Here is a 15,961-nt window from a genome sequence, read left to right as displayed (position 1 = left end):
AAGGAGCTATAACAGCCCAGTCCACAGTGTAATTTAAGCCAGTTCAGATCACCTGGTTTCTGTGGAGATAATTTGGTTTAAATCCATGCATTTGCTCCTCTATTATGCAGGTAAACCAGTGGGTTTCTTTTCCAGTATGACAAAAGTTATTTAAAATATGTTATCTAAGTAGGGAACATGTCCTTGAAAGGGGCATTTTAAAAGTCTTGCACAATTAGGGGGGGGAGTCAAACAATCCATCATATGTCTTACCTAGACAAGTCAGTTTGATATATTGAGAAGCTGGAATGTAACAGCACATTTACTCTGCATAATAATGTTAATTTTGAAAACGTTGCCCATGGAGAAAGCAGTAAAATCACAGCAGCATTCTTGCACCTAACAGAAGCAAACCTCCTCCAGAACTCAGTTTCGCCATAGATACTTTTGTTCCTGAAGAGGCATAAATTGTTCCTATGACTAAAGCTAATTTACTTTCCTTTACCCAGTTAGGCCTAGTTCACTTGAAGAGAAGAACACATGATAAAAGTGGTTTTACTCCTGGTTTTTGGTCCGAGATATCCAGAAGCTCCTCTCTGGGCTTTGAAATGAGTTCACTACCTGGGGCTCCAATATTGAATCAGTATAATCGGAAGTTTCTGCAAGTAAAGCTTTAGTTCAGGAGTTCCCAAACTGTGCTCTGCAAACTTCAGTTAGGTGGTCCATGGTGTGTCTGTGGATTTGTGGTTGAAGACAGGAAATAGCACATCCATCACACTGAATATTTATATTGATTTTTAATTTATTTCCATTGCTTCTTTTGTTTCTTCTATTCTATGGAATTCAAGTTGCAGTACAATAAAACACCATATATAAGAAACAAAAGAAGCCATAATATACAATTAAAAATCATGCAGCTTCTAGCACAGACCATTACAATTGCTACAAGAGGCAGGAAAACACCGTATTTTTCGCTCTATAAGACGCACCCAACCATAAGACATGCCTAGTTTTTAGGGGAGGAAAACAAGAAATAAGAAAGCAACGCAAAGCCCCCTGAGCAAAGAGGGAGCGAAGAGGAGCTTTGCAGGGCTATCCCGGAAGCCAGGAGAGCAAGAAGGATCGGTGCGCACCGATCCCTCTTGCTCTCCTGGCTTCAGAGAGAGCAGCGCAGCCTGCAATCGCTCCATAAGATGCACACACATTTCCCCTTACTTTTTAGGAGGGGAAAGGTGCGTCTTAGAGAGCGAAAAATGTTAGGGTGTGAAACCTAAGACGCTGGCAAGTTAGCAATGTCATGTGACTTTAAGTAGTCAAGCTCGTTAAGTTGTTAAGTTGCTCAGTATATAAAGAGTGTTTGTTTTCTCTGCCTGCGGGGCGTGAAGCAAAAATGTCTGAAAGCTCCGGAGGTGTTTCTGTTATCTGTCTGCAATAAACCTGTCTTTGGAAAGACAGGCTTCCCTGTGTCGTTATTCCTTTGCTACTGAGACTCTGAAGCCTGTACTGCAACAAGAATCTCTGCACTGGACTTAATTAATACTCTGCAAAGAGAACTGTTGCTGGTTGCGCAGCGGAAGCATTTACTGGACCAGTACACAGACTCTCTTAGGTTATGGCTCCTTCTACGTTTCTACAGCTGTATTGTGTGCAGAGAAAGTGAAAGCAGCTTTCGGATGAGAGAAGACCGGCTTGGTCGTAAATCCAGCTCTTAAAGGAACTGAGAGGCTGCAGAAAGTTGAGAGAGCTGCGTAAGTGAAGATTTACAGCTTCATTAGCTGCAAAAGGCTAGCCTGACCTCCCGTTGTGTTTTTGTTTTGTTAATAAAAACAGAGGACGGTGGTAGGTTGCTAGTGAAGAGACGAAGGAAAAAAGTTTAAAAGGCTTCAGAGGAGGCTGGAGGCGTCTGAAAAGTGAGTAAAACAAATCCCAAGGGGAAAGAGAAGCAAGGGCACACAGAGGGAGTAGCAGCAGACCCCAAGAATGGCAGTGGAAAATTTCCAGGTTCCCTTTACAAAGTTGAACTCTGCTAATTACGTGCAGTGGTCTAAGAGGGCTCAAGTCTGGTTGGAAGCCAAAGAAGTGTGGGCTGACTATGTCCAGAGGCGAAAGCCGTTTGTGGCTGTTGCAGCAGATGCCACAGCAGAGCAAGAGGCTGCTGCACATGCTCAGAACAGGGAACATGATAAAATGGACACTAAAGCTAGATGCATGTTGATGGTATCGATAGACGATTCCCAATTACCTCATGTGGAAAATTTAAGGTCTGCATTTGAAATTTGGGAAGCTCTTAGGCGAATTCACCATAGAGCCACCATAGAGCGTGGGGGAACTAGCAGGCAGAGCTGTAAGGAAGCCTCACAAGTGTCTGCTATGGCCAGCAAGTCATGTTTTCGATGTGGCAGCAGGTTTCATTTGATAGCAAAGTGTCCTGAAAAGCAACAGGAATTTCAACAGTCCAAGGTCAGTTTCCGGAGCTACAGGGGAAGACGAAGTGAGAGCTACAAGAATCAACGATCCAGAGGGGGAGCAGGTGCTGATAAGGGACTATCTGCAATGGCAGCACAACAGAGTCCTAAAAGGAGCCAACAAACCTTGAAGTGGATAATTGACAGTGGAGCCAGTCACAGTTTAGTTCCAGCGACATCTAGTGGCAGCTTGAAGAACTGCAAGACATTGCCAGTTGCAAAAACTGTGACTATAGCAGACAATAGTAAACGAGAAATGAGCCTTAAAGGCACAATTTATGTTAATTGTTTGCAAACTAACCTTCCTGTTTTTGTTCTTCCAGGAATGAAGAATGGACTTTTGAGTGTGTCATGCCTGGTAAAAAGTGGTTTTAAGGTTGAGTTTGAAAATGATGTGTGCATCATTTCGAAACAGGGGAAGGAGCTAGTTAAAATTCCCTGTGAGGATGGGCTTTTTGTTTTGGATGAAGAGCAGTTAGCAGCAGGTAGATGTTCAACAGGTGAAGCACAAGCTAAGTGTGTAAATAAGGCTCCTCATACAGGTTGTGCACATCTACTACACAGAAGGTTAGCTCATATATGCTTTAAGTATGTAAGCAAGATGCCAGATTTAGCTGAGGAGTGTAACATTAAACCCTGTCCAAATTTTCTGGATTGTTGTGCTTGTAAACATGCTAAGGTTAAGACATGTAACTATCCTAGATCTGACAGAGTAAGCAAGAAACCCTTTGAACTTGTGCACACAGACGTGTGTGGCCCTATGCCAGTCAAATCGCTTGGAGGTGCGAGATTTATGCAAATTTTGGTGGATGATTTTTCAAGGGCTAGTTGGGTTTTCTTTCTGAAAGAAAAATCGCAAGCAGCTTCCATCCTGATGGATTGGATTGAAGAAGTCGAATGTAAATTTGACACCAGGGTGCGTAAAATACAATCAGATCGTGGTGGGGAATATGTGAACCACACGCTGGAGACGTGGTTAAAAAGGAAAGGTATAGTTCATAGACTTACCAATCCCTATTCACCACAGGAGAATGCAGTTGCTGAAAGAAAATTTCGAACATTACAGGAAGCCATTGCTGCTTTGCTGTTTGATTCTGGACTTCCACAGCGGTTTTGGGCTGAGGCTGCACTGTATGCGAATTATACTTTTAACAGAGTGTACAATAGCACAGTAGGCAACACTCCTTACTTCATGCTATTTGGAAAAAAACCAAAAATTGATCATCTAAGAGTTTTTGGATGTCGTGCTTATGTGCTGGTGCCTAGGGCACAACGTAGGAAAGGCGATCCTAGATCTAAAGAAATGCTTTTCTGTGGTTATCAAGCAAACACAAAAGGTTGGAGATTTGTGAATGTAGAAGGCAATCAAACGAAAATCACAATAAGCAGAAGTGCGGAATTTTGTGAACAGGATGGTTGGAATAAAATTCATGGAAATCCTGACATACTATTTGACGTGGTGAACAGTAACAATGAAACTCAGGCCCCAGGGCAGGTATTAGTTCCAGAACAGGCTGAGGAATTTGAGTCTGAGGACAAGGGTGAGAAATCGTTTAGTTCACCCAAGTCTGTAAAGTCAGAATCTTCTAGCTCTAAAAGTTCACCTGTACAGCAAGAAAGACCTGTAAAGTCAGAATCTTCTAGCTCTAAAAGTTCACCTGTACAGCAAGAGAGTGTAAAGTCAGAATCAGAAAGTTCTTCAACTACTAGTGACAAACAGGTGACGACTAGTGATTCTGGGTCAGAGGGGGAAACTGAAGGAACATCACAGGAACTGTTAAGGCGTTCCAAGCGTGCCAACAAAGGTATACCTCCTGAAAGGTACCAAGCTATTAGTGTTTGGGCTGGTTTGGCAAATTGTGAACCTGAAAGTTTTGAGGAGGTTGAGCAATTACCCCAGGAGGAGGCCAGTAGGTGGCGTGAGGCCATGCAAAAAGAGTTGAATTCTATGAAAGAACTGGGTGTGTTTTCCATCACCAAACTGCCAGAAGGTACCAAGGCAGTAAGTTGTAGGTGGGTGTACAGGATAAAGACAACAGCGATGGGGAAACCAGAGTACAAAGCAAGGCTTGTAGCTCGAGGTTTTACGCAAAGAAAGGGGTTACATTATTCCGAAGTCTATGCACCCACTTCAAGGAGTGAAACCCTACGGGCACTATTAGCAGTTGCTGCTCAGAAAGGGTTCAAAGTGAATCAATTTGATGTCTCTACAGCTTATCTTCATTCAGACTTGGCTGAAGAGCTCTATATGGAGCTACCGCCAGGATTGAAAGTTGGTAAATCAAATCAGGTATGGAAACTACATAAATCTATTTATGGACTCAAGCAATCTGCTCATAATTGGAATGAGTGTTTGAATGACGTTTTGGTAGGCATTGGTTTTAGCAGGAGCAAGGCTGACAATTGCTTATATTTCAGAGGTTCAGGAGATGCTCAAGAATCTTTGCTTGTTTATGTAGATGACCTGATTTATACTTCAAAGACACAAGAACAAGTAAAAAAAACTAGCCAAAGAGTTAAATAAACACTTCAAAGTTAAGAATCTTGGTGATGTAAAGGTCTATCTTGGTGTTCAGATAGATAGGACCAAAAATGGCAGTTTTCTACTGAATCAAAAAGGCAAGATATTGCAAATGTTGAAAAAGTTTGGCATGACAGAGTGTGCAGGTGTTAGAACACCAATGGAAATGGGTTTTGTAAAAGACAATGAGTTCAAGGAAAGTGCTGAATTCAAGCGTGCTGAAATCTTTCAGTCAGCACTGGGAAGCTTACTTCATCTTTCGCAATGGAGTAGACCAGATATTGCTTACGCTGTTAACTTACTCAGCAGAGAAGCTTCAAAACCTAGTGTAAATGCATGGAAAGGAATTCAAAGAGTGTTAAGATATTTACAATACACCAAAGATTTTTGCCTTGAATTATCTTCTGAAGGACAAGCACAGATTACTTGTTGGGCAGATAGTGATTGGGCAAATTTAAAGGATAGAAAATCAGTGTCTGGCTGTGTAATAAAATTTGGTAACTCTCTGATTGGGTGGAGATCCAAGAAACAGAACCTGATTGCTTTGTCGTCAACAGAAGCTGAGTTCTGTGCCTTATCTGAGTTATGTAGAGATCTAGAATTTTACAAATGCTTGGCACAAGAGATGTATGAAAATACCATCACTCCAATCACTGTATGGGGTGATAATCAACCGTGTCTTAAGTTAGCACAAAATGGGCAGTTTAAAGGTCGTACAAAACATTTGGATATCCGCTTTCAAAATGTTTGTCAAACGGTAAAAGCAGGAATTGTTAAATTAAATTACTGTCCCAGTCATGAAAATCAAGCTGATGGTTTTACAAAACCGCTTGGGTTTCAGCGGCATGAAAACTTTTGTGAAGAAATGGGTCTGAAGTAATTTTGTTTTTGTATTGCCAGCGAGAGGGGGTGTTAGGGTGTGAAACCTAAGACGCTGGCAAGTTAGCAATGTCATGTGACTTTAAGTAGTCAAGCTCGTTAAGTTGTTAAGTTGCTCAGTATATAAAGAGTGTTTGTTTTCTCTGCCTGCGGGGCGTGAAGCAAAAATGTCTGAAAGCTCCGGAGGTGTTTCTGTTATCTGTCTGCAATAAACCTGTCTTTGGAAAGACAGGCTTCCCTGTGTCGTTATTCCTTTGCTACTGAGACTCTGAAGCCTGTACTGCAACAAGAATCTCTGCACTGGACTTAATTAATACTCTGCAAAGAGAACTGTTGCTGGTTGCGCAGCGGAAGCATTTACTGGACCAGTACACAGACTCTCTTAAAAAATACAGTAATTAAGCAGTTCATCAACACCCTCAGCAATTTTCAAGTGGTCCATGGTGGGGGAAAGTTTGGGACCAATGGCTTTCATTGATTAATCAATTGGAGGGGGTAATTTAAAGGGTATGAGTGAATGTTAATCAATCAATTCAAATTTAGCCAAAGAGCTGCTCAATTAAATACGGAAAGGCAGAAAGAGTTGCCAGAACTCACCATGAACTCTTCCCTTTTTCTCTTATCATGACAATGGTGCCTAGCTGAGAGCTGCTGGAACTGAGTTCCAGCTGCAAAAAGCCCTGCTGAAAGGTGATATATAAATAGAGTAAATAGCTAAGGCTGTGACCCTAACCTCACGTGCCCATGACCCTAATCCTAACCACCACTGAATTCAATAAGACTGACTTCTGAGTCGACTTGGTTGGAATTGTGCTGTAACTGTATTTTTATTGCATGATAAAGCGAGAAGATATGTGGATTCACAACTTAGTAACTTCTTACTTGTACCTCCTTCTCTAACAACCAATTGTAATTATTCCTCTTCTGTGCCTAGTGATGCCATGACATGAGAAGCTTCTGTGGGGTAAATGTCTGAGCAAGTGCAGCCACACATTGTCTTGGAGAAACAGGAATTGCAAAATGAAGTAGCTTTTTTCTTGGGGAGCAGGGCAGAAGTGGTTAGAGCTCTTAAACTGCTCAGTGGATCTTCATGTTTAGAAACAGCAAATGCCTCTGAATACTAGCTGTTGAAGAAGACATCATTCTGGGACTAGATGGATCCAATTCAACGGAGCTTTCCCTACAGCCAATAAGTAGCCATATTCAAACATTGGATATTTCCCCCCCTGAACAGATACTATGCTTCTTCATTTCCAGCAAATTAAATGAGGCAGGTATTTTTTAATCTGAACATCAAAAATGTTACTGAGTTCATGCACATATTTCTACCCCGAACAAACCATTGCTTTCTGATGATTTTTGTCTATTACTTATCAAATCCCAAACTGTATAACTTCAGAGAATTCGAGAATGTTTTCCATGCTTTCATTCTTGGAAGGGTTTTTTTCCAGCTAAGCTCTGCCTTTAACAGCACAATCCTTTGTGTGTCCACCCAGAAGTAACTCCCATCGATTTCCCAAGTAAATGTGTACACTATACAGCATGTAGCCTAAATGAGACAGACAGGTAGACATCTGTAGAAATGACCACACAGATCTATGCATATCTTTTCTTCAGCAGCAGTGGCACCACAAAGTTATGCAAATCTGATAAGAGCAAAGCAAATGTTTCATAAAACCAATGACTGTTTAAATGGTGGGACTAAATTGTTTGTATATAAATATTACCTTTTATCTTCCATTTGAGTTTTATGTAGGATGAACACATTACTTTAATGACCTGCGTTTAGAGAGGAAGAGAGAGGGGCAGTCTCACTCCAAAATCCTCAGCAGCCAGATGGCTGCCTTGTCTTCCATGAGATTAAAAGATGTTTCTCATTGGCAGACCCTGCTTCTGAAGCAAATTAATATAGCCAACTAAACTGCCTGTGGTTTGCTCTTTTTCGCGTGTGGAATAAAATTTCAAAAGAACTTCTGAAAGCAATTTTTGTCACAGGTTCTGTGAGCAGATTGCTCTCCAGGTACAGCATGCTGGTTTTAAACATTCAGTAATTAATGGAAAGTATTTCGTGTTAATTGACTGCTTCAGGAAAGGGAAGTATAATGGCTCCTTATTAATCATGGAAAGAGACATACAGCACAGAGGCACCGCAATTATTGCACTAACGGTTGAGAAATGTTAATTAATGAAAAGAACAATGATGTAAGAAATTAGCTACATAATGCTTCCTGCTGGTACAGATTTGCACTTTAAATGCGTGTTTTTTTTTAAGCACAGCAACCACTGGATGTTGCCTTAAATAGCAAAATCTCTCTAACCCTTTCTGTAGTGCTCTAAAATGTCAAGCATATTTCAGCTCATGAGGAACTAAGTTTGGAAAAAAAACAACCCCGCAATTTTTGTGATAAAGCATTTCTTCAGGAGTGCTGCTCAAGAATGGAGCAAGGCTTTTTGTAAATGCATAGACTGATTTCGTTCAGAGAAAAGCAATTAACATATGTTATTGTTGCTCTTATTTTGGTTATTTATACCCCACAAGAGCTTGTCAAAATAAAAAGTCTTCATCTTGCTTCCTAAAGACCAGCAGAGAGCCCCACGGGCTTAATAGAGGACAGCATTGCACAAACAGAGCCACTACTGAAAAAGGTCCTGCTCTTAGTGGGTTAATTGTATTTATTTATCACATTCATCCCACCTTTCCTCCAAGGAGCTCAAGGTACTGCAATGCTTCTCCTCACAACAAACTTGTGAGGTAGACTAGGCTGAGAGACAGTGACTGGCCCAGGGTCAGCCAAAGGGCTTCAATACTGAGTGCACGTAACTCTAATCTCAGACATAGAAGGCTCCCGAAACATAGCCTTACCTGGAAATGTTTGTGCACAGGAATGCTCAAAATAGAGTTCTCTAAGGTACCATTGACCCAAGATGCTTAGGGCCTTAATAGTCAACATTAATGCCTAGAAACCAAGGGCCAGATTAAGAACGGCGACAGCAGATCGGTGTGTTTTAAGATGGATCTGTCCCAAGCAAGTGTGAAGGGAGAGGGGTGAGTGTCCCTTTCAATAGCAAAAGGGTGAAGAATCAGAATTCTTGAAACTGCCTGCAGCTTACATTGCTTTCGATTACCACCATCACCACCCTGGTGCTTCTCAATCCATGTAATAATAATAATAATAATTTATTATTTATACCCCGCCCATCTGGCTGGGCCTCCCCAGCCACTCTGGGCGGCTTCCATAAAAACCAAAAATACAGTAAAATATCATACGTTAAAAACTTCCCTGAACAGGGCTGCCTTAAGATGTCTTCTGAATGTCAGGTAGTTGTTTATCGCTTTGACATCTGCTGGAAGGGCGTTCCACAGGGCGGGCGCCACTACCGAGAAGGCTCTCTGCCTGGTTCCCTGTAGCTTTGCTTCTCGCAATGAGGGAACCGTCAGAAGGCCCTCGGCGCTGGACCTCAGCGTCCGGGCAGAATGATGGGGGTGGAGACGCTCCTTCAGGTATACTGGACCGAGGCCGTTTAGGGCTTTAAAGGTCAGCACCAACACTTTGAATTGTTCTCGGAAACATACTGGCAAACAAGGCAAACAAGGACGCCTATTCTGTCCTGTGAAAGACTGTGTGTACACATCACAGTTTATTCTGGCTCCAGCCCACTTCCACCAGGTGTTCGACAATGAGTACACAGAGTAGGACCCTGGCAGAGACACATGGCCGACAGGCATGTTCTCTCCCTCCTGGTCTTTCGTTCGGGAGCTTCATTAGCTTTCTTCAGCCCGAACATCACAGCGACCGATGCTAACAGACATCAGCACACTTAGGGATCTGCAGAGTTTGCGCACTTTGCATAACAGACCTCAGTAACTCAGCATTTTGGCTAATCTACTTTATTTACATATAAACACACACGGAGCACTGCAACATGGCTCCCTCTCTCTCTAGCATCAGACAGCAAAAAGAAAAAACAAAGGACAATAGTTCCACTTCACGGAACACAGTAACACAAACATCCTGTCTCCGTCACTTCCCACTTTGTGGAATCAAAATATACACCGTCATGTGATAGACAAAAAACCCATGACTGCAATCAGACAAAAAACCCATGACTGCAATCATGGAGCAGGAATTCTAACACACAGGATGTTAGCCACAATCCATGCGTATCCCACCGTTTCTTGAGAAATTCTTCTGCTTCATATGTTTTCCCTCAATCCAGCTTCCATCCAATATAAAACATCAGCTGCAATTAAGCTGAGATGCATATCTTTCAGTCTTCCATTGCATGTGCACGGATGGCATCTTCACTGAATAGGAGTCCAGGGGGGTACAATTTTCAGCCCGAGAGCCACATCTCACATGGGCAACCTTTCTTGGGGCCACATGCCAGTGGTAGGCTAAATTCCAGTCATGGAAAAACCAGATGCTTCTACATGCACCCACAAACGTATCTTTTTGTCCTCCCTCCAGGAAAGCAAGTGAGATAATCACAGTTCAAATGTGGTTTCAGCCAGGTTAAAGACTACTGGGAGGGTGTGGAGCAGCACTGGTGTGGTTTGTGGCCTGGGGACAGTGGTGTATGGCTTTTGGAGAGTCCCCAAAGGTCAACTAGAGATAGGCCTGTTTGTTCCGTATACCTCCGCTGCCAGAGGCAGTCTGCTTCTGCAAAACAACTGCTGGAAACTGCAGGAGGAGTGTGCTGTTGCCTTCAGCTCTTACTCATGGGCTTCCCATGGGCATCTGGTTGGCCAATGTGATGGGTCACTCTCCTTACGTTCTTATGGACAGGTAAGGTTCTCATTCCTGAGCTAGGGAATTCTGAATTTCTGGCCTGCATTAAGGTCCATCATCTGTCACAAAAATTACAGTTGGAATCAGCTGGAGACGCCCGATATTTCTCCCCAGGATAAAAAGGCAAATAAAAAGGGTGCTCTCTTGTATCTTATTTTGTCACCTGCCAAACCCCTTTCTCACTGCCGAATTCCTCTTGCAGGTGGAACGTCCTCGGCTTACAAGGTGCTCTCCTCAGCTACTTCATTGAGCCTGTGTACCTGCATAGCATTATTGTGGGGAGCCTCTCTCACACCGGACACCTTTCACGGGTAATGAGCCATAGACTAGAAGATGTCGGTCAACTGCCAGCCTCATACCGGCGCAATCAGCTGCTCCTGAGTGGTAAGGACACCCTTGCTTGGAAGCATGAACCGCCTGCTTCCCCATTGCTGGTGCTGTTGAGCTCCTACACGGAACATAACCAAGTGTCCCTTCAAAGCTTGGGATACTTGCTTCCTCCTCACTTTCCTTTGATGCTACTGATGATTAGACATTTTACCACACTAAGAGCACAGCCCAAAAGTAGGACCTACTGCTGAGGTCCCCAACTTAGAGGCTGTGGACCCCCCACAGCACCCTCAGCGCCTGCCAAGGTCCCCTGCCCCTCCCAATTTTTTGATGTTTGGTGGGGAGGGGTCACATATTGAGGGGAGCCCTGTTTATTTGGCCTCCGTTGGGGGGAGTTGTCTGTTTGGAGGGTGGTGGTCATCACCTGGATGTATGTTTGTTTTCTGTGAAATGGGTATTTTGTGGTGTTAACCCTGGTTTCTTAGCTTTCCAAATGTGCCCCCATATCCAAAAGGGTTGGGGAACCCAGTTCTACCGTGTTGAATGGGTCTTACTCCCAGGAAAGTGTATATAGGATTGCAATACTAACTGAAATAGATTCTTCTTACCTCTCTGCCTCCATTCCTGTTGGAAGTGGCTGTCCTCCACCACAAATAATTCCTGTCCCAAGAATCTTTACTGTGATATATTTATAAGCCAGGGCAGAAGCTATGGCATCCACTTTTCTTAAACTGATCACCATGATCAAGGGCATCGCTCCATACCCCTTGGTAATGCTAGCAGGATTTCTGCTGGATCCAGTTGTCAAGGAGCAGAGGATCATATTTGGTTGTACCACAATGTAGCAAAGCACATTATATAAAGAAAACTTCCACAAGTCCGAAGTCAGATGGTGATGGCTTATTCTGTGACCGAATCCTACTAGACTTCTTAAAAATGGCTTGCACCATTGAGCATGATTAAACCCATCTCTGGCTAACCTGAAAGGCCATATAGTTGGAAGCAATCATTATCCAGTACAGCAATCTTTCCATTATACTTGGCCCTTTGGTATGTACATCACCACTCATCCAGATACTTTAAAGCCACAGCATAAGTGTTAAAACCAAACTAGAGCCTTGAGTCATAAAATTTACTTAAGAACAGATTTAAACCTATTCCCCATTCAGTGGTGTGCTAAAGCACATCAGCTGAATGAACTAAGCTAAGTACAAGGGAAGAGAATTACTGAAAATGGGAATCCATTTGCAAAAAGACAGGGTGCGAAGCAAACGAAGAATCTTCATGCACATGCCCAACAGGTAAGGGTAGATTTATGGATGTTTCACTTGGGAGGCTAGATTATACCCCAAACTGGGCTGCCACTGAAAACTGCAACCCTGTGTTGAGTTTCCTGTTTTCACATGGCATAACATCATCATGTTAGGTGTTCCCTCCCCCTACACACCATTGGTTGCCTCTGCCAAGGGCTGGGAAACACACAACATCATGATGTCCTGGCAGCAGACCTAAACAGGTCAGAGGAGTTGAACAACGAATAGTTTTATTAAAGAACTGTGTTCCAGAGGTCTTCTCCTCTTTAGCCAACTTCTCCCTCTGTTTCTAGCCTTGTCTACAGGCTAGAAGATATTTTGGACCATCTGTAAGACTTCCTGCTGATCGAAAGACTTCCAACTACTACTACTACTACTACTACTATAATTTCCACTGTTATTTTAATTGTGAGGTGATTCGCTGTATTTAGCTTTCATAGCAGACCTCTGAGGCAGTCTTTTTATGGTTCCCATTTAAGAAATGAGGAACTGAGGCCTAGAGACAGTGATTGCCCAAGGCCAAAATGTATCCTCATGTCAGATTTGATATAATGAGACCATTGTACAGGTCCCAGATTCAAAGCCAATGCTTCCCTGTTGGAGTAGGATTAGAGGAAGTTACTATAGCACAGGGTTGGTGCTTTACTACACCACTAATGCATACCGTCCAACTATTTCAGATAAAAAAATGGGACGTGCATCTTCCAGGACATGCTCTCGGGCAAGTCATGTGAGCCACATTGCGATCTTGTCCCCCCCCCCCAAAAAAAGTGCTTTTTGGGGGGTAAGATCATGGCACAAGAGATCGCAGGACCAAAAATGGCCACCACAATCTCACACGAAAAAATAGGATTTCCCATTTTTTTGCTAATGTTTGCTAATGTTTCCAAATTCCTTGCATCTCCTTCCACAAGTTTTCTTAGAGAAACGACAGGGGATTAGATTCTCGCAGTCTCCATTCCTAAATCAGCAAATATTGATGCTTGGATTTTAGCTTCCACAAGTTTCTGTTACTCTTTGTTTTCCATCAGAAGTGATTCTCTATATTGACAGTAGTTATCTGGGGACAGTGTGCAATTTGCTTTTGTATTCTGCGTTCATTGTCAATGCATGTATGCAAAGCTGTTAATTTGACTGAATGCTTTGCTTTCCTCTGGTCATTAGGGCTGCTGCGTCTATGTTTGTTCTTCTACCTGTGGCTTAATTCCAGGCAGGCCTTATCTTAGCAAGTGCTGTCATATTCTGGCATTCCATCTGCTAAGCTTTTGGGTGATAGCTTGACAGAGACTGGCGCATTAGTGTCAAGTCATACATTCAGATCTGCTTGCAATAGACTCAACACAGAAATATTTAAATAGCACGACAGTGTCAGCACACACATTTATATTACTATATCTCTGATAGTTTTTGTCTTTAAAAGAAAAAGGGGGGAGGAGGTACAAACTGATCAGTTATCCTGATGAAAGAATCGAAATTGCTATTAGAGTGACATAAATGTGATTAAAAGCCCTGTGTGAGATGATAACTCAATTATGTTTCCATCCAAACTCATCTGTATATACTAGTTTAGGGTACTGCCACTTAGCCAGGCATATGGCTGTTACTTATGACAGCAAGCCAAGAAATGCGAAGGATCTTAAACAGCTGTCAATGAATTTTACTTGGGCATTTCCAACTGACTCTGAGGGGGGGTTAAGCCCATGAAGGGAATTATTGCAGGGTAATTTACTGAGATGAACTGGCCTAACATAATCATTGACACTTATATAACCTGTATCAGCTTTCCCTAACCTGGTACACTCTAAATATTCAGGACTGCAACTCTCATCCGCTTCCCAGTTATAATCCAAAATATTCAGAGGGCACCAGGTAAGGGAGGCTGATCCATATTGCATTATACTTGTGACAGTGAGGTTTCTGGTACTGTTTTCTGAACTGGCATGTTGGCGCATAAAAATAAATTATTAAAGAAACAAGTGATTCCCCTCCCCCTTTTGATCCTTAAAAAAATCCAGTTTCGCATTAAAAAAATAATCACCTGGTTTAAAATGAATTTAATAGAAACACATGCATTAAAACCATTAAAGCCTACGCTTTGGTTTCTGAAAAAACCGAATCATGGTCATCATCTGTCAAACACACTGAGCTTTTCTGTGTAAAACAAACACACGCACACACATGCACACGGGGAGGTGGTGGGAGATGCGATTTCAGATGCTGTGTGTTATAAATGAGCCAGGGACCAGCGTAGGAGATGCCATATTGCATCTCGCCAGGATTATCTACAGAGCCCATATGTGCGATCTTATACTCCCTATTATATGCCCTCCAAGTCGCTGAGCTCTGCACTGTGTTCAGCTGTCAAATGATGAACATTAATGACTTTACCAACTCAGCAGCATGGACATTTACTTCCCATTTCACGGAGGAACGCTATTTTCAAGCACAGGAAACACCAGCACCTTCCTTCTCATAATAATAATAAGAAGAAGAAAAGTCTCTGGATTCCTGCAGCACAATCAGACGCTTGCTTTTCTGCAACATGCACCCCACTTCATTCACTATTGCAGGAGTCTCGGGACCAAGCTAAATATTATGTGGGAAAGCTATGTCATCAAATCTCCTGATTATGTTTTTTTAATAAAAAAATAACAATTGCCTAAAAGTGCCTGAAGGGTTGGGTAGAATTGGATCAGGGCCATGATTCTGGGAAATGGTAGTGTCAGAGCCACCCGTGGTCCCAGCTCACAAGAGACCAAAGTCCAGTCCAATTTATATACAAAAGGTTTTATTGAAGAACATTGTTGGCATTACATCCAAGCTCCGTGGCTCCGGATCTGTTACTCTTAGATCGTAGAAGTCCCCTCTGAATCCGTCCCGCCTCTACACCAGTTTAAGAGGCTTGTACTGCTTCACCTTTTCCTCTCCTTCCTTTTCCGCAGGGTCTTCCTGCCCCCCTGTGTTCCCTCCCTCCGGGACTCCCCAGAGGCTGAGTCCTCTGACGCCTGCTCCCCCCTCCTTCGCGCTTTGGGACCAGGCTCCTCCCCAGGACTCTCCTCACTTCCGCGCGCCTCCACATTTGAACTTGGCGTGCGTACGTTGCCTCTGACCTTCCTTTCGACAGTTACGCTGCTCTCGATGCTACTCTCCACCCCTTCCGGCAGGACGTCTTGCTCCGAACTCTTTCCCCCCTTTGTTTCCTGTTCTGCTCTTTCTGACACACTGGTAACTCCACCCCTTTCACTCCGTTCCGACAGAGGAGCCGGTCCCGATCTCCAACTCCCACTGGGGGTTCCCCCTCCGCTCTCCTGCTTCTGACTGCTTCCCCCTCTATCGCCCCTCGGCCTGGCCAGGGGGGCTCCCTTTTGGGAATCCTCCGAATCGCTTGACGGACTCTGAGACAACCTCGGGTCATTGTCGTCGTCCTCCTCATCACCCTGGGATCCTTCCCCCTCGCTCTCTGTCTCTGAAACCCTGACATCCATCCCCCCCTCGAAGCCCCCCCTTCCCCCCTCCCGCCCATCGGGTGCAGGTTGTGGGAGCTGCAGCTCTTCGGAGGTAGATGCAGGATACAGTTTTTGTACTTCCATGTCCTCTGCTTGCAGTTCGGTGTATGAGTGTTCGAATTCGGGTTCTTCACCCAAGGTGTTCTCTTCTCCCTCTTCCATTGGCACTTCGTCTGGT

General features: G+C 43.4%; 1 protein-coding gene across 8 annotated transcripts in view; it reads left to right on the top strand.

Annotated features, from left to right (window-relative positions):
- Positions 1 to 15,961, top strand: part of ADARB2 (adenosine deaminase RNA specific B2 (inactive)) — a 381,789-nt gene that overhangs the window by 350,048 nt on the left and 15,780 nt on the right. For all 8 annotated transcript variants that reach the window (XM_083704834.1, XM_083704833.1, XM_083704837.1 and 5 more), the window contains one exon: positions 10,837 to 11,018. In XM_083704834.1, the coding sequence (XP_083560960.1) occupies positions 10,837 to 11,018 (182 nt within the window). The remainder of the gene's footprint in view (positions 1 to 10,836; positions 11,019 to 15,961) is intronic.

This window comes from Podarcis gaigeae, assembly GCF_964106915.1.
Source record: "Podarcis gaigeae genome assembly, chromosome: 12".
In the NCBI taxonomy this organism is placed as follows: Eukaryota; Metazoa; Chordata; class Lepidosauria; order Squamata; family Lacertidae; genus Podarcis; species Podarcis gaigeae.
The sequence above is the reverse complement of the archived record's forward strand: the minus strand, read 5'-3'. Positions and strand labels throughout refer to the sequence as shown.